Source organism: Acinonyx jubatus, chromosome F2 (genome assembly GCF_027475565.1).
Source record: "Acinonyx jubatus isolate Ajub_Pintada_27869175 chromosome F2, VMU_Ajub_asm_v1.0, whole genome shotgun sequence".
NCBI classification, from domain to species: domain Eukaryota; kingdom Metazoa; phylum Chordata; class Mammalia; order Carnivora; family Felidae; genus Acinonyx; species Acinonyx jubatus.
This window is the reverse complement of record NC_069394.1, coordinates 77,375,790-77,400,187: the sequence shown is the minus strand read 5'-3', so window position 1 is coordinate 77,400,187 and position 24,398 is coordinate 77,375,790. Positions and strand designations below refer to the sequence as shown.

The 24,398-nt window shown below is 39.5% G+C and overlaps 1 protein-coding gene across 9 annotated transcripts in view; it reads right to left on the bottom strand.

The window, feature by feature from the left end:
- Positions 1–24,398, bottom strand: part of LOC106974065 (suppression of tumorigenicity 18 protein) — a 252,928-nt gene that overhangs the window by 60,995 nt on the left and 167,535 nt on the right. For 7 of the 9 annotated variants that reach the window (XM_053208357.1, XM_053208358.1, XM_027042836.2 and 4 more), the window contains 2 exons: positions 12,565–12,651; positions 5,729–5,928 (listed from right to left, as the gene is read on the bottom strand). In XM_053208357.1, coding sequence (XP_053064332.1) covers positions 5,729–5,928; positions 12,565–12,651 — 287 coding nt within the window. The remainder of the gene's footprint in view (positions 1–5,728; positions 5,929–12,564; positions 12,652–24,398) is intronic. The other 2 variants (XM_027042839.2, XM_027042837.2) reach the window with 1 other exon arrangement.

Genomic DNA, 24,398 nt, shown 5'->3' with positions numbered 1-24,398 from the left:
ATAGTTTAAAATATTCCTATTAAGTGCAGATCACCAGAGAGGCGGGAGCAACAAAAACGCACATGTGCACGACAATGCGTTTCACTGTGCCGCTGCTAACTGCTAGCATTTTGGGTCATTTCCAGTTTACATAATTGTTTGGTTCAACTGTTTGTTACATGCTAAAAGAAAATATTTATTAATTATTCTTCAGAAAGAGAGGAGTCCTGCCGATAGAGGTGCCTACGTGCATGGCACGCGATGGTTTCCGGGGACGTTCGCAAATCTGCAAACCAACTTTCCACGGACCCACCCCTCTCTGGCTTTCTCTGTCGTTACAAGGGAAAAAACAAAAAGACAAAAACAAAACAAAGTTGAGTCAGCTTTTGAGCCTGATAGATCTGTGATGGGCTGCTCACTTCTCTTAGCTTTGTGATGGGCTGCCTACCTTTTTAGGTTCGTGTGTTTTTATTTTCACCGGGCCACTGGTGATTTATTTTGTGCCTTTGCCATTAAAAACAGCTGACCTGGTTTTGACTGTGGGCTCGCGTGCTCACGTCTGTGCAGACCCCGAAGGCATCCTGCACCTTTCCGAAGCCTGTGTCCTCACGCGCATAGTGAGGCCCACTGCAGAGGTCCCACGGGAGTGCATGCAAAGAGGGTGCCACACAACAGGTGCTCGTAAACGGTGGCTCTCTTCTCCCTTCCCCCAGATAGAACTTCAGAAGACAGTAACGGCAGAGGATACGTGGAACCCTCCACCTAAATGAGGTGGGGCCTGGTTTTTGTTTATTTACTTTTGAAAGGGGGCAGGGGCAGAGAAAGAGGGAGACACAGAATCCAAAGCCCTCTCCAGGCTCTGAGCTGTCAGCACAGAGCCCAACATGGGGCTCGAACCCACGAACTGCGAGATCATGACCTGAGCTGAAGTCGGCCGCTCAACTGACTGAGCCACCCAGGTGCCCCTGGTTTTTGTTTAGGATAAGTGGTCAATCTGGGCACCTGGGTGGCTCAGTTGGTCAAGTCACCGACTCTGGATTTCAACTTGGGTCATCATGATCTCACAGATCCTAAGTTCGAGTCACACATCGGGCTCTGCACTGCGGAGCCTGCTTGGGATTCTCTCTCTCTCCTCTCTCTCTCTCTCTCCCTCTCTCTCTGTCCCCCCACATGTGCTCCGTCTCTCTCAAAATAAATAAACTTTAAACAACAATTTAAAAAAGATAATAAGTAGTGAATCCGCCGTCTGAGAAAGGGCACATGGTCCAGTGTGAAGGGAACTCAGCCAGTTCCTCACCGACACCACACGTACTATGGAACTTCCCACCAACTGCCTTCAGAAACTGGATTTCAAGGGGCGCCTGGGTGGCTCAGTCGGTTAAGCGTCCGACTTCGGCCCAGGTCATGATCTCACAGTTTGTGAGTTTGAGCCCCGCATCAGGCTCTGTGCTGACAGCTCGGAGCCTGGAGCCTGCTTTGGATTCTGTGTGCCCCTCTCTCTCTGCCCCTCCCCTGCTCATGCCCTGTCTCTCTGTCTCAAAAATAATAAAAATATTTTTAAAAAATTAAAAAAAAAAAAAGAAACTGGAGTTTCAACACACAACGCACAATGCGGATGGAAAACCACTATAGGTTTGAGGTCCACAGACTGGGGCCAGACTGCTGGCCCGGCAGTGCCTTTCTGCGTTCTGAGTCCTGTTCTTGTAAATGAGGATGATCCAATGACATCCTAGGACAATAAACTGATGTTCCTGGCATGGTGTTCGGTGCTTTATTGCATTTAATCTTTACAACAAGGACAAGAAAGGTCGATTCCATTTTGCAGAAGGGAAACTATTTCTCAGGAGCTACGGACTTGCTCAAGATTACACAGCTAACCAGTGGCGGCAGGGGTGTGGTTTGGGGGCTTCCAGATCCAGACCCAGAGCCACGTGCTTCCCAACTCCATGCCCATCCCTCTGCAACACATCCCACAGCCCAGGAAGTGCATACGCCACGGGTGATGCTTGCAAAACACAGCGACCCTTAGGAGAAACTGTTCAGCATACTAATAGCCTATTATTTTCCCAAGTTTGGATGCTTCCAAGAGTGAATTTATAGGAAGATACTAAAACACAATTGTCAGCTGACTTGCAGTAAGGAAGAATGGCTCCTGAATTATAAAATTATAAATAAAATATGTAAAGATGAATCAACAACAACCACTCGACAAAAATTAACAAGGAACCACACCTCGGCTTTCTCAGCACCACAGCAGCATAGGTCAGAAAATTCCTAGGGTACATTCCTGGGGGCGGTCAGAGCTTTGGGTGATTACCTAGGACACCCCTCCCTCCCCCTGAGAGCATTTCAAAGTGTGGAGTAGGGAGGAGGGGACGGAGCTTGGAGGACACCTTCTGCAACTTGGGGTAAAAAAAAATAAATGTTTTTGCCCAATATGTAAAAGTTCACATTTGTTTATTTGCTTTAAATCAAAGTCTCTACTCTGAGATGTCTGGTCATCCTAGAAAGTCTATGTTAATAGATTCTCACATTACGTGTCCGCTGTTCTACATCAAAACAATTTTAAAAAGTCATCTGAAAATCACAAGTTTGGAGTTTGACTCCTTTAATATAAGTAGATTTTATTATAATTGGATTTTAGTTCTGTTTCTGGAACTATCAACGTTGCTTCTATAGACAAATTAGTTTTCCAGGTCTCTTGCATATGTAAATTCTGCTGGGAACAAAAGCCCTAGAAAAACGAATTTATCCTTCAAAGTTCTAAAATCGGGTGGTTTATTCATTATTTGCAATTTTTTGAGAGGTAAGATGTGTTAAAACGATCATCCCAGCCCCTAGAGCTCTTACAGTTGTGACAGATTTCCCTGAGTCACCAGTGCGTGCTTAGAAACTGAGGAGAGAGGGGCGCCTGGGTGGCTCAGTCGGTTACGCGTCAGACTTCAGCTCAGGTTATGATCTCGCAATCCAGGGGTTCGAGTCCTGCGTCGGGCTCTGTGCTGACAGCTCAGAGCCTGGAGCCTGCTTCCCATTCTGTGTCTCCCTTTCTCTCTGCCTCTCCCCTGCTTGTGCTCTGTCTCTATCTCTCAAGAATAAATAAACATTAAAAAATTAAATAAAAAAAAAACTGAGGAGGGACTCCACACATTTGGCTAATGTCACTTCCAGGTGACCTTCCTTTCCTCGTCTGCACTGGGGAAGTACGCGCTTGCCCTACCTACCTCCTGGTAGTACTTTGCAAACTTGTCTTCCCTTTGCCCCAGTGAAGAAGCTGCATCTGTATGGGTTTTCCACAATCTCTTCTTATCACCACTAATGTCCACCTGCAGCTCTTTGAGAGATAGCCAGCTGAGGGTAGGAGACGCAGTTGTGCCATTAAATGAATTCAAGCTTAGGACCTTAGCCTTCCTGAGCCCTGCTCCCTCTCTTTGTCGTCTGAACTGCCTGCTGAAGACACAATTGGGCACACCCCTGGGCAGGTAAAGACCTTAGGGTACCCGGAGTAAATGAGAGGACAGGCGGAAAGCCCCGATGTTGACTTGTGTCCTAACTCAGCTCTCTTTCCTTCTGGCGAGAGGGGGTGATGGGCTCATAGACTGAAGCCAACGGAAAGTTGTGCTCTTACAGCCAGGATAGGAGCATCTGTGACCTGTCATTTCTGGAAATGTGACTTTGTGATTTGATGTTGTAAAATGCTGCCCTGTCTACTTTCTGGAGGTAGTCAGAGCATGGGAGAATTGGATTATGGCGCACGGTTAGCTGGGAAATAATTATTTTGCTTATCCTTCAGTTGTGTCCTAATTATCTTCTTTTCAACACCTATGAGCTGCATTACCTTAAGCATTAAATCTCTTTGGTCTTCAGTGATCTCATCTGTAAAATCATGACCATAATCATGCGTACCTCATGTCATTGTTGGGTAGATTAAGTGATGTAATTTATGTGCCTGGAATATATTAAGAATGCAAAAATAATGGCTACCACCACTATAATTTCAGCATATTCATTACTAGTAATGCTTCGAGTGCTAAATCTAAAAATAGATAACATTTGGGAACCTGCAAATAGATGTCCATCAATGCTTGTAACTGAATGTTTCTCTGAGAACATTCTGACAGTACATCTTCTTGGTTGGTATTACGCATCTATGATGATCACGTGACTAACGTGAAAGGCAGGAAGTCAGTGGGCAGAACAGTCCTGTCCTCATGGTACTTACAAGAATGGGTTGGTGTAAAAGATGCCCATTTAAAAAAATACTCGGTGAATTAATGTCAACTAGATGAATTATGCCTCAAGTCTAACCACATCGATTCAAGGACCTTCCCTAATACCGGATTCACCCCGCAATTTTCATAAATCAACGAAAAACTGACCAGCTCAAGGAAACAAAGAGTCAAGGATGATTGTAATTTACAGATGACCAATGAGGCTGTAAGCCATATGCTAACTACAGAAAAGCCAGGACATTTACTTAAACACTGTCAAATCAGAATACAACTTTGTTTTAACTGCAAAATCTCAAACTACTCACAAGCCCGAATTACTGAAGATCTGATGGTTGTGACCTGACATCTGTGTTCATTCAGTCAGTACGCTTTTACATCTTTTCTAGTAATACCTATCGCTATTACTATGATTCTTTCAATAACAGATATTTATGATCTAAGAACTCACTGCCTTTGGCTTGTATAATACATACTTCTTTTCAAATAACATCTTATTGAGTGCATTTTGATTCCTTAAAAAGTCACACTCGGAAAAGACGTATTTCGTAGAATAGATGTACACCTCATTTCATTTTCTAACCAGTCAAGCTTTAGATTTCCATTTATTTTTTTTTCATAGATTTTTGAGATATGTTGTGTGTCGTTCGATTTCAGCCTCATGCATAAAGTGGTTGGTGGTGGTCCAACTCCTGGAGGTGCTGTGAGTGCCATGGGCCGAATAGAAGCAACTGTGAACTGGGGAGAAACACATCCCAAAATTTCAAAATAGTAACTACATATCACTTAGCATGCAAACAGCATGTCATGAGTGAGTGAAGAGTCAAATTCACGAAATATAATGCATGCCTAAAGATAAATGAAAATTATTTATTTCTGAACTAATGGGCACAGTGATACATTTTCTATAATGTATCATTTTCCCACTGAAGGAGACCCTGGACGGCCAACTTTAGGTCCCTTCTGCTAAGTCCATTGCTGTAAGTACTTATTTTTAGAATGGTAAAAATATTAAGGTCACAGGCCACCGGAATTAGTCTGTGTTATTACCAAATATATTTGGGGGGGGGTAGTGGCTAAATAATACTCTGCATGTTTATAAAACAAAAGAAGTAAATGCTTTATTTCTATATGTCCTATCTTAGATACCTTAAGCTTAAATACGTCTGCCCTTTTATTTTTAAGGGTTCTTTCAGGGATAGACATCCATCCTATTAGGGAGTCGAGGTTCTCTTTAAGGCTTAGTATCTTTTATTTTCTTCAAAAAGAGGCACAATCCAATTCTATACTTTTGAAAATGGACTCGGGGCAAGGACTCTGCGTGGCTTGTATTTAGACTCACCACAGTTACTGACTGAAAAACATTGGCTCTCAGTAAATGGATGCAGAGTGAAAGCAAGGTTTGCTTTTGCTTCCAAACGGGAATCTGCCTTTACAGCCACACAGACTATGTTCTACATAAGTGAAGACTGGGTCTTTGGTGCCAGGGAGTAGACGAAGTTTGGGCCACTCCTGCTCGCTACCTGAGGCGGTGTGGTCGCTGGCTTCCGGGAGGCCATCTTCCTCCTCCGCCTCGGTCCTGTCGTCACATTCTTCTCTGCAGTCCACGTGCGGGCTGTAGTGTCGGGGCTTCATTAGCAGGGATTTTCTCTTGTTGACTGGGACGCCCAAAGCCTGCTCTGCAGCTCTCCTCTTCTTTGCCATGGAACAATCGTGCGCAGCACTGTAGTGATCGAGGCAAATTAAGAACATGGAGAAAAGACTTTACTGCTACTTGCCATCTGATTTCCATGAAGTGCAACCCAAAGCCTGTGGACACCTGGGACCAAAGGTTTAGGGTTAGTTGTTGGCACTAATGAAAACAGCCCATCCATTGACTCTACTGAACTGTGTGGATTCTATTTTACTGCCTATCCGAAGAGTTTTTTTTTTTTTAAATCATCCTTAATCCTGAGTAAGCATATGTTAATCTGTGCTTTGCTTGGCACTACATGAAATACCCAGGGAGGGATGAAACAAGATTTGTACTGGTTTGCTAATCCTAAGAAACAGCTAATGTGAAAAATATACCACCAGACACACACACACAAAACGTGTCCAGTATGGATAAACCACAAGGTTTTTCGAATAGTTGTTTGCTACCCAAACTGCTTATCTCTCCCACAGTTGTGCACCAAACTTGAGATGCCACATCCTGAGCTTTGACCTGAAAGGAAAAAGCATAAAGGGAGGGGTAAGCTAGGAACACTCTGTCAGCCCATCTCCAGTCACAAATAAAAAAATAAAAAAATAAAAAAAGGTGGAAAGATGCTACGTGGCATTCTGCCTTTTGATTCTCACCCATTTGGCACACAGAACAAACAAATAAAAGGAGGAGACATGAGATTGGATTTCACAAAAATGGACAACAGTTTATCCCTATTCTTGTCCCCGTATGATTTTATTTGGAAATGCTCCTGAGGGCGGCCCTTTCAAAACAGATTTCCTACCTATAGCTCACTCAGAATTAATGCAGATCACTCTATGTGCTGAAGTTAAGACAAACATTCTCTTGGCAAGATCCAGGAAGACCAGAGGGTTTAGCCCACAGTGAGTCTGTGAGAGATATTTATTAAATGCTCTTTGAAGAAAAGCACAAAGCTTTGGAAGCAAAGATCCAGAACAGAGAATCTTAGAGCAATAAGATATTACTTACTCCATCACAAAAAAATGACTGAATACTCAGTAATATTATCAAGTAGATAAAGGACTTAAATTGTTCTCTTAGGAACATCAATGCAAAGACAGTGGCCCCGTTCACAAAAATTATGTGATTACAGCTGTACGTGAATTCTTGAACTTAGAGCGGCAGATTTAAAAAACTTCAGAGGGAGAAAAAAAAAAGGCTATTCCTTCCAGGAAAAAAGGAATATAGAAAGAGAGATAATCCGAGAGGGTTAGAAATCTTTCAAAAAAAAAAAAAAAGATTAAAAAGTGGATAATTGAAAATTATCCTCCAGAAGAGAACAGTGACCTTCCCAAATAAACTAATTTCCCTTTGCAAAATCTCTCTGATGAGCCCAAATTTAAAGCGACCCTGAACAGAAGATGGAACAAGAGAGAATATAATCAGATGACCATGGCAGCAAAAACCTGCCTTTATATGGTGGTGGATATATAGCATTCATATGGAGACTGCAGAAAGTGGAAACCTACACGGCCTAAATCTGCTGGTTTCTCAAGGAAAAGTCTACAACGTGGGGAGGTAGTGGGAATGTGCAAAAAGAAGCAGAACTACCCTTACACGAGTTTTCTTCGTCAAGGAGACTGACCTGGGGAGGAAGGGGGACAGAGAAACTTATCAAAATGGGTACATTTCCTAGGTATGTGAGGAGAGTTCAAGAACTTCCCCAAACGAGTTAAAGTGTCCTGAGTCAAGTGAACTTCCATTAAAGATGCTCAGAAAATATACCAGACCACTAAACTATTATCTCAAACCAAGAAGATGCATAGAAAATGAGAGAGGCTCCTGGCAAATGTCATTCAGGTATTAAAGCAGGGAAAGAAAGCGGATTCTAAAAACCACTTTAAGCATACCATCTGTGCCAGGGAAAAGGCCAAGAAAGTTTATCAAAACAAAGATTTGTCAGTGGCAGGAAACACTGATCAGTAAGACCTGGGTGACAGGGCTGGTTTACTAACTGGTTGATGAGGAAACTGTCATTTCTTGCTTTGATGGTTGATGAATGAGGCTGACCATCTATTACTTGGACAATCCTTACAAACTTTGTGTCATTAACACTGTTATCCAAATTGACTTATAAAGACAAGTATCGTTCTCAAAATCACATATCTGGTCAATGGTGTGGCTGATATTTGAATCCCAGGCTGCTGGACCCCAAAGCTCATGTTTTCTCCTATGTGTTGCCAGATTAAAACAATGAAGTTGCTAATTTCCATATGCATTTGGCAACTGGGTGAAGTTATACCTGAGTCAACCAGCCACGTCTCTAACTGGAAGGAAGCTATCACAGGGCTTTGCCCAGTGATTTAGGTGCAGGTATGTAGGACGCTCGTCAGATCTGGAGATAGTACTGAGTTGCAGCAATGAAAATCATGTTGCAAAATGTAATTAAGATCCCCAAAGTGTCCATAGTCTGGAGTTGTAGGGTGAACCTAATGAGATGATATTTAATGGTAATAAAACTCAAGTTCACTGTTTAGGTCCAAATACTAACTGTGCAAGGATGAAGGGGCTATGTAAGGTTTTACTGAAAGTACAAATTTAGCTTAAAATAAATGATTGTGTTTGATAGTGTGTAGGAAGTTCCTTAAAGAATATTATCTGTGTAACCTGGAAAAAATAATTGTATTTTTTGGAACATCAAATTCCTTATCCCTCGAATAGGGATAATAATTTCTATATCATATGCGGTGGATAGAGAAGATAACATCTGTGCTGTTACTGACTAAAATAGGTTAAGATAGAACTGTTCTGACTCCCTGCTCAGTGCTCCTTGGACTCCATCAACATGAGACTGATGCTGTCACAATGCGACATCACAAACTCTCTCCCTAGCATACTGCATAGATTTATGCATGCTGGTATGTCCGTAAATGCATTCTAATTTTTTACATATTATTTATATTTACATAAATTACACGAGATTTATACATAACATTTGCTTTAAATCTCACATTCTGTGCATTTCTCCATTGTAAAGTAGCCATGGCCCAGGCAGCATTTGGAGCTAAAATGAAAGGCTTTATAACAAATATTACCCTTTGTGTGTGCATGGAAAATGGTCCCTTTCCCTAGTTTTCCCTGAGGGCACACTATTTTGGCTTTATTGTGACACTTCACTGTGACACTGCAATGAGGGAAAGCCATGCTTTACATGTCACTGAAAGAAATGCCACAAAATGCTAACATATCTTCTCAAGGTTGCCAGAAATAATTTCCACTGGGTTGTGTTTTCCCATCTGCGGAGCTCTGAAATGTTAAGGAAATAAATGAGCTCTATTATCTATATTTTTCTAGTAGATGAGAAAGAAAGAGAAAAAATACACTCAGCCCTGCATTGATTGTTCTATTCAATCAAACTGTTGCTTTAAACATCCACAGTCCTCGAGGGAACTTTATCAATGCGCCAAATACCTTTCAACACCACATTTTCATACCTGTGGTTTTGACTTTATTAAAATATCTTTGAAAGATCTGTATGTTTACTTGGGAGAAATTTTTGGTTACATATTTGAGAAATGCTTCCATGTAGAAACTCAGAGTCTAATTTGAAATGGCATTCCCTTTGATGACAACATATGGCTGAAATTTCATTCAAAACAATGATTGAGAAAAACAACAATTAGCTAACTTTAATGATAGACTCAGGGCTGGAAGTACGTTTAGAAGTCACATCCATTGATCTTTCAGATTCCAAAGAAGAGTACAACAAATTAGAAAACTGTGAATTCCTAAAATCTGTCCAATAAACAGTGGGTTCTACAGTCTTCCAGCTTATTTTCCAGTCATAAATTCGCAATGCAAGTTACAAGAAGACATGTAACAAATTAAAAAATGCAGGTTCAGCAATAGATCTATTCTGAGTGCACTCCCCTCAAAAAATAAAATACAAAAATCAGTGAAAGTTATGAATCCCTGAGCCTATGGAAATTATTTATAGGTTCCATTTCTATGGAATATTCATAATAGGTATTCCTGTGGATTTCTTTTAACTAGGAAGAACACCACAGACTTGTGGAAAGGAACCAAGGAGTATAAATTTGAATTAAGGATGATTCAGAAAAAAAACAACAGTATGATGATTGAAAAAGAAGAAAAATTAAATGATTATTTTCAGAGACATACTTTTATTTAAGGCAAATCCAAATGAATCTACAGATAAAATATCAGAGTAAGAAAGCAAATTTAATGAAGTCATTACAAATTATTTGAGCTTCTATAAACCATCAATAAAAAAATTAGAGGGGGGTTCTGGGGGCTCAGTTGGTTGAGTGTCTCAGCTCAGGTCATGATCCAGGGTCGTGGGATCAAGTCCCACATCAGGCTCTGTGCTGAGCGTGTAGCCTGCTTAAGATTCTTTCTCCCTCTTCCCTTCTCCCCCACTCTCTACCTCTCCCTCAAATAAAAAAAAATTAATTAGAAAAAAAGTTAAAAAATAAAACCATTTATAATGCATAGAAATATAAAATACTTAGGGATAAATCTAAAAAAAGATGCATAAAACTTACACAAAACAACATTTAAAGAAAACTAAAGAACTAAACAGAGAAATATAAGATGTGCACGGAATTAAAAACTCAGTGTTGGAACATTTCAATTCTCCCCAAAATTATCTGTTAGATTCAATGAAATCTCAACATCCCAAGAGTAATTTTTTTTGTTTAGAAAGTAACAAGTTAAGGGGCACCTGAGTGGCCCAGTGGGTTAAACATCCAACTCTTGGTCACGGCTCAGGTCATGATGTCATGGTTTGTGAGATCGAGCCCCGCATGGAGCTCTGCGTTCACGGTACGGAGCCTGCTTAGGATTCTCTCTCCCTCTCTCTCTGCCCCTCCCCTGCTCACAATTGTTATCTCTCTAAATAAATAAATAAGCTTAAAAAATAGAAATTAACAAGTTAATTGTAAAATTTCTATGAAAATGAAAAGAACTAAGAACAACATACACCATCTTGAAGAAAGCAACAAAGTTGAAAGACTTACAGTTTTAAATGTCAAAATTTATCATAAATCTCTAGTACTTGACATAGGGTGTTGTGGTGCAAGCATAAACAAATAGACCAATGTAACACAACAGATATTCTATCCACTGGGTTCAGAAATAGGTTCACACATATGTGGTCAATTTTTGACAAAGGTATTGTTGAGAAAAGGGTTGTTTCCTCAGTGAATGGCACTGAGTCAATTTGCTATCTATCTGAAAAAAAATGTCTTGACTTCTACGTTATATCATATACAACAAACAATCCCAGAAGAATTATGGATTTAAAAGACTAAGAAGAGAGTAGAAAAAGCAATCCATTGAATGGGAGAAGGTATTTGCAATTCATCTTTACTTAAAAAAAAAAAAACTTTACATACAGAATATATAAAGATTTCTTGCAAATAAATAAGAAAATCACAACCTAATGGAAGAATCACAAGATAGATCCACGGGTCTCTGGAGGAGGGCCACACCATTGCAGCAAAGAATTAGAAATTCTCAAAAAACAGCACTGGCAGAGATAGAATCCCTGAACTTGAAGCCAGAGATGGCCATCGTCAACTAGTTTCTGTTAGATCTACCAAGTCATGATGTCAAGCAGGCATAGAAGTCATGGAAGGCCCACCATTAGGCTGAGGTAAGTCTAGAGGAAACAAGCAAGATCAGCGATCAGATTCCATAACATCCACCACTGTGGTGGCAGTACCTCACCCTCAACAGCCACAGATGAGCCACACATAGGGGTCTTGAATATCAGACACAAAGGGAGAAAAAGGATGAACTTGATTTATAAATGAGTTGGCTCAGCATCTGAGGGCAACTGGAAAACAGGCTGCAGGTCACCATGTAAGGGTGGCTCTGAAAGGACAGAGAGAAGAAACTTCCCAGTGGGCAGAGCTACAGGACAGGGCAGGGATGCAGCTGGCCCTCCACTTTGCATGAAGAGAAAAGTTGCCAAGGAAAGGAAATATAGGTGCCCATAGGCAAAGCGAATAGTTTAGTTAGTCAGGCAGGGACAGAGATGAATGGTTTAGCTGGAAAATCAGGGACAAGAAGGTCTGAGGAAAAGGCATGTGAATGCAGTTATGAAAGTTAGGATGAAATTTGAAGGCCTTTGTCTGGTGCAATGACACTCACCATATAGCACATACCAGGAAATGAGCATTAAACCACCTTCCAGACACAATGGCCTTGTCAGACATCAGCCAGGCTCTTTCTTTAGCTTTCAGATGCTGTTGCAATGGAGTCATTAATGGAGTAGACTCAGGGGCAAGGGAGGAGGCACTGAATATACCGAAAACATGGATTCCCACCAAGACTGAATTAGCTACTCTCACAGCCCAATGTCCTGTGTGTCAGCAAAAGAAATAAATGGCACGTGCCCAGTATGACACCATCCTTTGAGAAGACCAACCAGCCAGTGGGCCCTTTTCATTCTGGAAGGGGCAGCAATTTAACTTGACTGGAATTGACACATATTTTGGATATGGACTTGTTTTTCTCGCCTTCAGAGCGTCATAGCACCACTCTCTGAGGGCTTACGGAATGTTTGCTCCACACAAGAAATTCTCATACATCTCATTGGACCACAGGATCCTGTTAGGAAGATGACTATGGGAACAAAACAATTGGATACATGTTATTATCACTTACCACACATCGCAGAAATTGCTGGCCTGATGGAGTGATACAATGGCTTCTTGAAGGCATAGCTGAGATGCTACCTTTGGAGGTGATACCCTGCCAAGATGAAATCATATGGCATTTGTTTTTCTTCATCTGACTTATTTCACTTAAGCATAATACCCTCAAAGTCCATCCATGTTGTTACAAATACAAGATTTTATTCTTTTTTATGGCGGAGTATTCCAGTGTGTGTGTGTGTGTGTGTGTGTGTGTGTGTGTGTGTGTGTGTGTGTGTGTGTGTGTGTGAGACATCTTTATCCATTAATTCACCGACAGACACTTTGTTTCCATATCTGAGCTAGTGTGAATAATGTTGCAATGAATATAGAGGTGCATATATCTTTTCAAATAATTTTTTTTGTTTTCTTCAAATAAGTACCCAGAAGTGTAATTGTTGGAATATACGACAGGTTTTTTTTAAGTTATTCTTTTTTGAGAAATCTCCTTTCTGTTTTCCATAGGGGCTCCACGAATTTATATTCCCAACAACAGTACACAAACATTCACTTTTCTCCACATCCTCACCAGCCTTGTTATTTTGTGTCTTTTTGATAACAGCCATCCTGGTGGGTATAAGATGACATCTCAATGTGATTCTGATTTTATTTTACTGATGATGAGTGATGTTGAACATATTTTCATATGTCTGTTGGCAAACTACATATCTTTGGAAAAAATGTCTATTCAGATCTCTGCCCATTTTTAATCAGATGGTTTGTGTTTTGTTGTTGTTATTGAGTTGTAGATCTTGATATATCTTGGATATTAATCCCTAAGCAGATATATGATTTGCAAATATCTTCTTCCATTGAAGATGTTGCCTTTATGTTTTCCTAAGGATTTCCTCCACTGTACAGAAGCTTTTTAGTTTGATGTAGTGCTATTTGTTTATTTTGCTCTCATTGCCATTGGCTTTGGAGTCAGATCCAAAAAATATCACCAACAGAAATGCCAAGGATCTTACTGCCTATGTTTTCTTCTAGGAGTTTTGTGGGTACTGGTCATATATCCAAATCTTTAATCCATTTTAAATTAGTGTGTATGGTATTAGATAGTGGTCCACTTTCATTCTTTTGCATGTGGCTGTCCAGTTTGCCCAACACTATGTGTTGAAGAGACTGATCTGTCTCCATGGCATATTATTGCCTCCTCTGTCATAAATTAACTCACCATATATATATATGTGTGTGTGTGTTGGGGGGGGGGTTATTTATGACCTTTCCATTCTGTCCCATTGATGAATGTTTCTATTTTTATGCCAATACCATACTGTTTTATTACAGCATTGTAATATAGTTTGAAATCAGGGAGTGTGATGCCTCCACTTTTATTCTTCTTTATCAAGATTGCTTTGGCTATTCAGAATCTTTTGTGGTTTCATATAAATTTTGGGATTTTTTTTTCTATTTCTGTGGGAAAAATGTCATTAGCATTTTGATAGGGATGACTCTGAATCTGTAGAGTGCTTTGGGTTATATGGACATTTTAACAATATTAATTCTTTCAATTCATGAGCATGGGATATCTTTCCATTTATTTGTGTCCTCCTCAAGTTATTTCATCAATGTCTTGTAGTTTTAGAGTACAGATGTATCACCTCCTTGGTTAAATTTATTCCTACATACTTTTTAATACAATTGTAAGGATTTTTTTAAATTTCTCTCTGATAGTTTGTTGTTAGTGTATAAAAACACAACAGATTTTTGTATGTTGATTTTGTATCCTGCAACTTCACTGAATTTGTTTATTAGTTCTAAGTTTTTTGGTGAAGGCTTTAGAAAAGTCTTCTATGTATAGTATCATGTCATCTGAAAATAGTGACAGTTTAACTTCTTATCAATTCAGATGCTTTTTATTTATTTCTCTTGTTTGATTGCTGTGGCTAAGACCTCCACTACTATATTAAATAAAAGTGTTGAGAGTAGACATCTTGCCCTGTTCCTGATTTTAAAGGAAAAGTTCTCAGTTTTTCACCATTGAGTATGATGTTACTTGTGTACTTGTTATATATGGCCTTTATTGTTTGAAGTACATTCCTCCTATACCTGCTTTGTTGAGCATTTTTAGCATTAATGGATGTTAAATTTTTTCAATGCTTTTTATGCATTGATTGAAATGATCGTAACATTTTTTATCCCTCATTTTGCTAATATAGTGTGTCACATTGATTTATTTGTGGATGATAAGCCATCCTTGCATCCCAGAAATATAGTCCACTTGATCACAGTACACAATCTTTTTCGTGTATTGTTGAATTCAGTTTGCTAATATTTGTTAAGGATTTTTGCATCTGTGTTTATCATGGATATTTGCCTGTAATTTTCTTTTTTGTGCATTCTTTTCTGCTTTTGTGTAGCCAGGTGATGCTGACCTTGTGAAATGAGTTTGGAAATACTCCCTTCTCTTCAACATTTTGAAAAATTTGGGAAAAATAACTATTGAATCTTCTTTGAATATTTGGAAGAATTCACCAGTGAAGTCATCTGGGATTGGACTTTTGTTTTGTTGGGAGGTTTAGATTACTGCTTCTATATCCCTGAAAATTGGTCTATTCAAATTTTCTATTTCTTCATTAATCAGTCTTGGAAGATTTTATGTTTCTAAAAATTTATCCATTTCTTCTAGGTTGTCATCTGTTGGCATATTATCGTTCATAGCAGTCTCTTACGATCCTTTGTATTTCTTTGGTATCAGTTGTAACTTCCCTTCTTTCACCTCTGACATTACTTATTTCAGCCCTCTCTTTTTTTCTTATTAAGTCTAGCTAGGAGATTATTAATTTTGTTTATCTTTTCAAAGAACCAGCTCTTAGTTTCAATGATATTTTCTATCGTCTTTTTGCTGTCTATTCCATTTATTTCTGCTCTGATCTTTATTATTTCCTTCCTTCTTTTCTTTAACTTTGGGCTTCATTTGTTTCCTCTTTTTCTCATTCCTTTTGCTATAAAGTTAGTTTATTTGAGATTTTGAGTGTAAAGTTAGATTGTTTATTTAAGATTTTTCTTGTTTCTTGATGTAGGCTTGGATTGCAATGAATTTCCATCTTAAAACTGCCTTTGCTTCATCCCATATATTTTGGTATGATCAAATGATTTCATTTGTCTAGGTATTTTTTAATTTCTCCTTTGATTTCTTCATTGAACCTTTGGTTATTTAGTAGCATGTTGTTTAATCTCCACATATTTGTGATTCTTCCCAGTTTATTTTCCGTGATTGATTTTCAGTTTCACACCATTGTGGTTTGAAAAGATGCTTGATATGATTTCCATCTTCTTAAATTTATGTGGACTTATTCTGTGGCCTAACATACGATCAATCCTGAAGAATATTCCATGCGCACTTGATAAGAATGTGTATTCTGCTGCTGTTGGATGGAATGTTCTGTTTAATCTGTCTGGTCTAATGTGACAGTGTTTCCTTCTTGATTTTCTGTCTGGATGACCTATCTATTGATGTAAGTAGGGTGGTAAAGTCCCCTACTACTATTGTATTGTCATTGATTTCTCTTTTTAGGTCTGTTAATATTTGCTTTGCATATTTAGGTGCTCCTATGCATGATGTATAAACATTTATAAATGTTATATTTTCTTGCTGCATCCCCTGCTTATCTTTTATTACAGTCTTTGCTTTTAAGTCTATTTTGTCTGAAATAAGTATAGCTACCCCAACTCTTTTTTCTTGGTTTCCATCTGCATAAAACATCTTTTTCCAACACTTCACTTTCAGTCTGGGTGTTTTCTTACATCTGAGGTAAGTCTCTTGTACGCAGCAAAGAGATGGGTCTTGTTTTTTATCCATTCAGCCACTCTTTGTCTTTTGATTGGAGTATTTATCCATTGACATTAAAAGTAATTATAGATAGGTAGGTACTTACTGCCATTTTGTTCATTGTTTTCCAGCTGTTTTTGTAGTTTCTGTCTGTTTCTTTCTTTTTCTCTTGCTTTCTTCCATTGTGGTTTGATTCCTTTCTTTGGTGTTATTTTTAGATTGCAGTCTCATTATTTTTTGTTTATCTACTATAGGTTTTTGCTTTGTGGTTACCATGATGCTTGCATATATCAGCCTGTATATACTGGTCTATTTTAAGTCAAAAGCAAGTTAAGTTTGAACACATTCTAAAACTACATTTTTATTCCCCACTCCCACATTTTGTATTTTTGATGTCACATTTCATCTTTTTATTTTGTCTATTCCTTAATTTTTACATTTATAGTTACTTTTTTTTACCACTCTTATCTTTTAACTTTCATAGTAGCTTTATAAGTAATTACTGAATTAACTATACATTTACCTTTACCAGTGAGCTTTTACTTCCATACATTTTCTTGTTACTAATTAGTACCTTTTCTTTCAGCTTAAATAAGTCTGTTTAACATTTCTTGTATGGCAACTTTAATGGTGATGAACTACTTTGGTTTTCACTTGTCTGGAAAACACTGTATCTCTTGTTCAATTTTGAATGATAACCCTACAAGTATAATATCCTTGGTTACAAGTTTTTGTTTTCAGCATTGCTAACATATCATGATACCTCTTCCTGGACTACAAAGTTTCTGGTGAAAAATCTGCTCATAGTTTCATGGATTTCTTTGTACATAACAAGTTGTTTTACTCTTGCTGTTTTAAGATTTTGTCTTTAATCTTTGACACTTTAATTATGATGTATCTTGAGGTGGATCCCTGGATTCATCTTATTTGAAATTCTGTGGAGTTCCTGGATCTGTCTGTTTCCTTCCCCAGGTTAGGGATGTTTTCAGCCATTATTTCTTCAAATAAGTTATCTGTTCTTTTTTCTCTCTCCTTTTGATAGCCGTATAAGTGAATGCTTTTCTAACAGACGTTGTCCCAGAAGTCCCTTATTTTCACCTTTTAAAATTCTTTTTTCTCTTTGTTGCTCTGTTTGGGTGAGTTCCACTGCCATGTCTTCCAGGTCGGTGATCCTTTCTTCTGTTTCACCTAGTCTGCTGTTGAACCCCTCTAGCGTATTTTTCAGTTCAGTTATTGTATTCTTCAGTCTGTGGCTTCAGTTTGGTTCTTTCTTATAGCTTCTATTACTCTGTTGAAGTTCTCTCTGTGTCCATCTATTCTCCTAAGATCAGTGAGCATCTTAATGAGCATTACTTTGAATTCTTTATCAGGTAAATTACTTATCTTCCATTAAAGGTTGTGTGTGTGTGTGTGTGTGTGTGTGTGTGTGTGTGTGTGTGTTGTGGCTTTGTTTGTTTTGTTTTTCTGGGATATTATCTTGTTCTTTTGTTTGGAGCATAGTCTTCTGTTTCTTCATTTTGCTTGACTCTGTGTTTATTTCTATGTATTAGGTGAACAGCTACCTCTCCCAGGCTTCAAGGGGTGGTTGTAGGAAGACTAAGGGAGTGTCTGCCTGTCTATTCAGGGCCCTGAATATGGTAGCCTGCCAAGAATTATCTCTACAATGTTTCAGCCTCTTGACACTGAGAAACACAAGCCCTCACACAAAGCCAGGCATTCAAGGGATGTCCCCTGTGTGGACTGCGTACAAGCACTGGGTCACGGTACAACACCCACTGGGTTTAGGGCCAGGGGGGAGCACCAGGCCAGGGTAAGCCTGTCAACTGGAAATATGCACTTTTTAAAAATGTTTGTTTATTTATTTTGGGGGGGGGGCAGCAAGAGCGGGAGAGAGAGAATCTGCACTGTCGGTGCAGAGCCCAACACAGGGCTCAAACTCACAAACGGTCAGATCATGAAATCAAGAGTCAGCCACCTAACTGACTGAGCCACACAGGTGCCCCTGGCAATATGCAGTTTTAATGATTATTGCATAGTGTTATGTCCTTGATAGTTTGAATATATGGGTCCAAGAGCTATGAGGTAGATTAGGAGTGGCTCGGTGTACCGTGACTTCCAGCGGCCAACTTGAGGGACTTATATATCCCTTACCCCAAATCTAGACTCTGTGGGTCTGATGATCTTGGTCCCCAAAAGGAGAAGGCTTACATCAGGGAACATAGTAAAAGTCCTGTTAAACTTTAAGCCCCAAATGCCTCTCAGTCACTTGGGCTTCTTGCACTGGGATATCAGCAGGCAAAGAAGAGTCATCATCCTGGAAAGAGTAACTGACCCTGATCATTGGGAGAAGTGAGGTGGCTGTTACATTTTCAGGACAGAGAAGAATACATTTAGCACCCAAGTGATCCACCGAGGTGTCTCCTGGTTTTTCCTAGCCGAACCGGCCACAAATCAACATGTGCAGCACACAGAGAATCTGAATGTTATGCTGACCAGGGGCTCAGATCCCTTAAGGAGGAAGGTCTGAGTCAGGCCACCAAGTAAGCCATCTAGATAAGCAGATGTACTTGACAAGGATGTAGGGAATGACTAGACGAGTAAATAGAAATTAAGCTTGATATGTGAAGCAGGTGGATCCGAAGTGTGACAACGTAGACTGTAGTGGTTGCCATGATATGCCCTTACCCTCGCTGCAATTCAGGATTAAGGTGCTCATTTCCCCCGCCTAGAGAGAGTGCTGGACTCTAATGGCTCTTAGCTGAATCCAAGAGAATTGCCCTGAGAGAACTTGGAACTCCAAACACATCCCCACAGGGGCAGCCCGCATTCTCCCTGGCCTTAAGGAAGGACGAACTCTGAAGAGCAATCTCAGAGCGCTCAGTAGAAATGGCCGAGGCTTCTGTTGCAACCGCACTGCAATTCATCTCCCCATGTGCAATCCTGCTGCCCTTTCTTCTGACGGGTGCTGTTCCCAAGAACATGCCTCCCCGCCCACCGAAAACAAACACAAAACATTGTGTGGCACATTCATGTCCCGGTCTGCTTCTCAGGGGGTCTAATGCTGGGTAAGGACTGATGAAATTAGTCCTGGGGGCTGCAGGCAGGTACCTGCTAGGCTGAAAGCCCTGGTGTGCAGCTCACCCCTGACCTACAGAACTGGATACGGTCTCTCTTGCAATTCTTGTTCTGAGAGAATTTATGATCTTGGCTGCAGTATGTAGCTTTGCTCTTGGCTCCGTTCGAGGCAAGAAGATGAAGGCACAATTCATTATTACTCACTGAGAAAACCAAGAAACATTGATGCTTTCTACTTGGAAGACTGATAGTAAAAACCATGTTAGTTTCTTTGACAACATAGCGTATTGTTTTGACATATGTTTTTCACATCACTCCATTGGGATAGCCATTCGTGGTGAGTCTCGTTATATATTTAATTTTAAAATTTGAAAAAATTGGCATATTTCAGTGACTTTTTCATGGAGCTTGTTATTAGCTCAGTAGAATAAAATATGCAAAAGTGTGAAACATGATCTCCGTTAAGAACTCATAATCTAACTCGGGGGAGAAAGGAAACACATGAGACAAAAATAACTGACAGGAGGGAATTTATAATTATGTTTGAAATGAGTGACACAGCAAATATATGAGACAGTAGCTCAGAGAAGAGGTAGACACGATCGACTCGCCTGTCCCTGTGTTTCAACAGACAAACTTCCTTTTAGTGATCTAAAACACTACCTATTGAAGCCTAAGAACCTCACTAAAAAGAACAAAAAAAAAAAAAGCAAGAAAGAAAATGGAATCTTAATGTTATGTACTAGAAAATTGGGTCTTCAATATTTTTCCACTGTATTTTTCACAAAGTGAATGGATTACCCTAAATGCCTAAATCACTGCTAGTAAGAATATAGGCAAATGTGCAGGAATTTTTAGCCCGGACATGATGCTACATCTGATGCAATGTTATATTTTCTCTGCAGGTTTTTTCTTTTTTAATTTAAGAAGCGTCACTTTCTTTCCTGAAACTCTGCACCCCAACACTCTGAGGTATGGATACCCATAGTCGACATTTTTAGCAATGCAGGAGATAGGACCCTGTGGGAAAGTGAAAATCCCGTCTTCATTTGAAATGGGTCTCGTGATTCCCGACAGAACCTAAAGGCTACTGTAAATGGCAAATCTACAAGGAAGACTATAGCGATATTGTTCATTCTTTGAGGACAGTGCCTGCAATTCATGAGCCGGCTCTCAGCTCTGTCTTGGAAACTTGTGGCCATGCTCATGTTTATGGAGCTATGTCAAGCTAGAGTGTGCCCAACAGTAAACCTATAATTTAAGCTTCTCCTACTACTCATGTCATAAATTCAGCATCTAAGCTGTTGCTATTTACCGATGGTTGGTTTGCCGTCATGGAACACTGATTCCACGGGCAAGGTTATTTGATAATATCAGGTTTACAAGAGGGAGGAAGGTTTTTCCCCATAAGGCCAGAGCTAATAGATGCCTTTTGGCTCATTTAATTGAGATTAAGTTTTACGAATGATAGATTAATTTTCTAACATCCACAACAGTTTTTTTCATAAAATAGTCAAGCCATTCAAAGCCACACTGCAACAATAATAGTAATAAAAACCTACTCTTGAATCTCCCTAAAGACCTCCTGTCACTTGTCCGTGCTGGTGAACACTTCAACTCCACTCAGATGGAAGCATATAAAAATGACAGCAGTTCAAACACGAATCGAGGGAACTGCCTTCCTCCAGGAGACGCACCAAAAAGCTACTCGCTGAATGTGCGCGCGACGTGGCTAGCCCACCTTCTTGCGCTGAAGTTCACTGACCTCTGTGAACTTTTGCTTCTAGTTCCCTTCACCACTGAGGATGTGCTTTTGCAACATGGCAGAAAGAGACGGGAGGTAAGCTGACAGTAGCAGGTAAGTCAAGAAATCCTAGTCGGTCCCCGTGAAGACTGACCAAGCGACCATGATGTCATGAACCCATCAGTTCCAAACTCTGCTCTCCAAGAATGCACAACAATCATGCCTTTTTACAAATAATTCAATCCTCACATGAACCCAAGAATTTTATAGAAAGAACTATTCAACCGTTCAGTAAAACACAATACACCAAACTTTGGAATATGGTATAACATAAAATATACATTTCCTGCAATTTATAGCCACAGGCAAATGACATACCTCAGGTAAATAATGTGTGCACCACCAAATTTCTTTTAATTGCCTATAGATTGACTAAACAATTTAGTTAACGTACAGCAACAGCTTAGCCATGCAATATATAAATAGTTCATTCATCTTTTCAGAAACATAATGTGATGGGTTATACAGATTTCTCCCAAAAGAAATTGGATATAGTAAGATAAAATCAGAAAATTGAAGACAGCAAGAGATGATCAGTTTGTGCATTTCAGGATGAGGGTACCGAAAGAATTCAGAAAGAATTAAAGTAAAGAAAGAGATTCGTCGTTGTTTGCTGGGAAATCTAGCTTCATCAAAGCCAGACTGTTATTTTAAATTATTAATACTTCGGGGTGCCTGGGTGGCTCAGTTGGTTGAGCATCGGACTTCAGTTCAGGTCATGATCTTAACGGTTCGTGGGTTCAAGCCCTAAGTCGGGCTCTGTGCTGACAGCTCAGAGCCTGGAGCCTGCTTCGGATTCTGTGCCTCCCTCTCACTCTGCCCCTCCCCCACTCACACTCTGTCTCTCTGTCTCTCTCTCTCAAAAATAAATAAACATGAAAACATTTTTTTAATTTATTAATACTTCAAAATACTTTTATAAGTACATAAAATAAAAAATATATGTGGTTTTATATTTTGTATATCAGTATAGAACTAAAAATATTAAGAAAAATGGAATGTAGGGATCTTATTTTAATCCTAAAGAAATACAAAAAGGAAATTCACATAGTTCGTTAATGTTTGTCTTATCAAAATAGTATATATTTTTTTCTTTTTTAACGTTTTTTTACCTTTGGGAGAGACAGAGACAGAGTGCGAGGGGGGGAGGGGCAGAGAGAGAGGGAGACACAGAATCGGAAGCAGGCTCCAGGCTCCGAGCTGTCAGCACAGAGCCCGATGCGGGGCTTGAAATCATAAACCGCGAGATCATGACCTGAGCCAAAGTTGGTCGCTTAACTGACTGGAGCCACCCAGGCGCCCCTCAGAATAGTTTTTCTGAGGAGAAGATATTTAAAATAAGCCCTACTTAAAAAAAAACAAACACTTTAAGATTATTGCATCATCTTAATTGATCTATAAGTATTTTATTATAGATTGTATCTGCTAAAAAAATTAAATGTGGTTGAATAAGAATAGCATTGTGACAATTCAAGTTAATGCATTTGTAGAATTGAGTTCAAAGTGACTCTTTTTATTGTAACTAATGAGTCAACAATCTGAATTCTTTTATTTGAAACTTCTATTCCTAGCCAATAAAATAAAATAAAATAAGTTAAAATAATGAGAGCTGTGAAATTCCATGATAATGGGGATAAAAATACAGTATTTGTGTATCTTATGTTAGTATATAAGACCATATACATTCATTTCTTTGGCATATTCACAAATACCTAGTTTTAGAGGAAAATAAAATGTACTCTCCTTTAATTTCCCTAGCATCATGTTTTATAAAATTTTATATAGCAATTTTGCTACTAGAAGAAATCTTGTTAGCAGAAAATGCTTTCAAAAATGGTTAAATTTAAACAGGAAGGCTTAGGTGCCACTGACGTGGGGGGTTGGGCCGTGCCTTTGCTCCACCTCCGACCCCTCCCACTTGCCTAAGCTCGGCCAACAAGACACTGGGATGTCAGGGAGCCCTGCTTCCTGGGAGGAACCAGCCATGCTGGCTTGGATCTTCCCTGGGGGACATGGTTTTTAAGCCCCAAACTTCAAACTTGAAAGAAAAAGAAATCTTAAATACGAGTATCTTCATACTATTTTCAAATCACCCCCGTGAAGTCTGTAGAAAAGCTTCAATCATCTGGCCATTTAATCAACATCCCATTTTATTTTGTTTGGTGCATGTCTCGCAAGGACTGACACCCTGTACGTCTTCTCCCTGACTTTAAACCTTATTCATACTTTACTTATACGTGTTTAGACGTTATATATGTGTGTGTAGCATGGGGCCTGGGCTTCCTAGAGGTAATGAAGTGTCTGCTTTGATCATCTAGGCACCGGGCAAGTGCTCTCTGCAGCTGGAAGAGAAACAACCCTTCCATGCATGCTTCTAAGGAAAGAAAAAAACCAGTTAGCTTGGTCATAAAACTTAGGGCTCAAAGTAAATTGCAGTTATTTAATAATCAGAACGAGAACTTCAGGTTTTAATGGAGGGTGCTGAACAGAACGTAGACCCTGCCAAAATTCCACTTCAGCTCTCATTTTTGAACAGAACGTCAGAAAGGAGAAAGTGACAGTGATTATAAAATACACATAGAAAACGTCTGCTTTAAAATTACTTTTGAACAGGAGCGCCTGGGTGGCTCAGTTGGTTAAGCCTCCGACTTTGGCTCAGGTCATGATCTCACCGTTTGTGAGTTCAAGCCCCACATCGGGCTCTGTGCTGCCAGCTCAGAGCCTGGAGCCTGCTTCAGATTCTGTGTCTCCCTCTCCCTCTGCCTCTCCCCCACTTGTGCTCTGTCTCTCTCTCTGTCTCTCAAAGATAAATAAATGTAAAAAAAATAATTTAAATTACTTTTGAACAAAAATGGGGTGCCTGGGTGGTTCAATTGGTTGAGTGTCTAATTCTTGATTTCAGCTCAGGTCGTGATCCCCAGGTCATGGGATCGAGCCCTGCATCAGGCTCCATGCTGTGTAGCCTGCTTGAGATTCTCTCTCCTTCTGCCCCCCCCTCACTTGAGCTTCCTCTCTCTCTCTCTCTCTCAAAAAAAAAAATTACTTTTGAACAAAAATAACAAAGGTAATTAATATTTAACACATGACTATGTAAAAAAATTCAAGATCATGTGAATTAGCCAGACAACTCAGAGGAGAAAAAAAAAGTTTATTG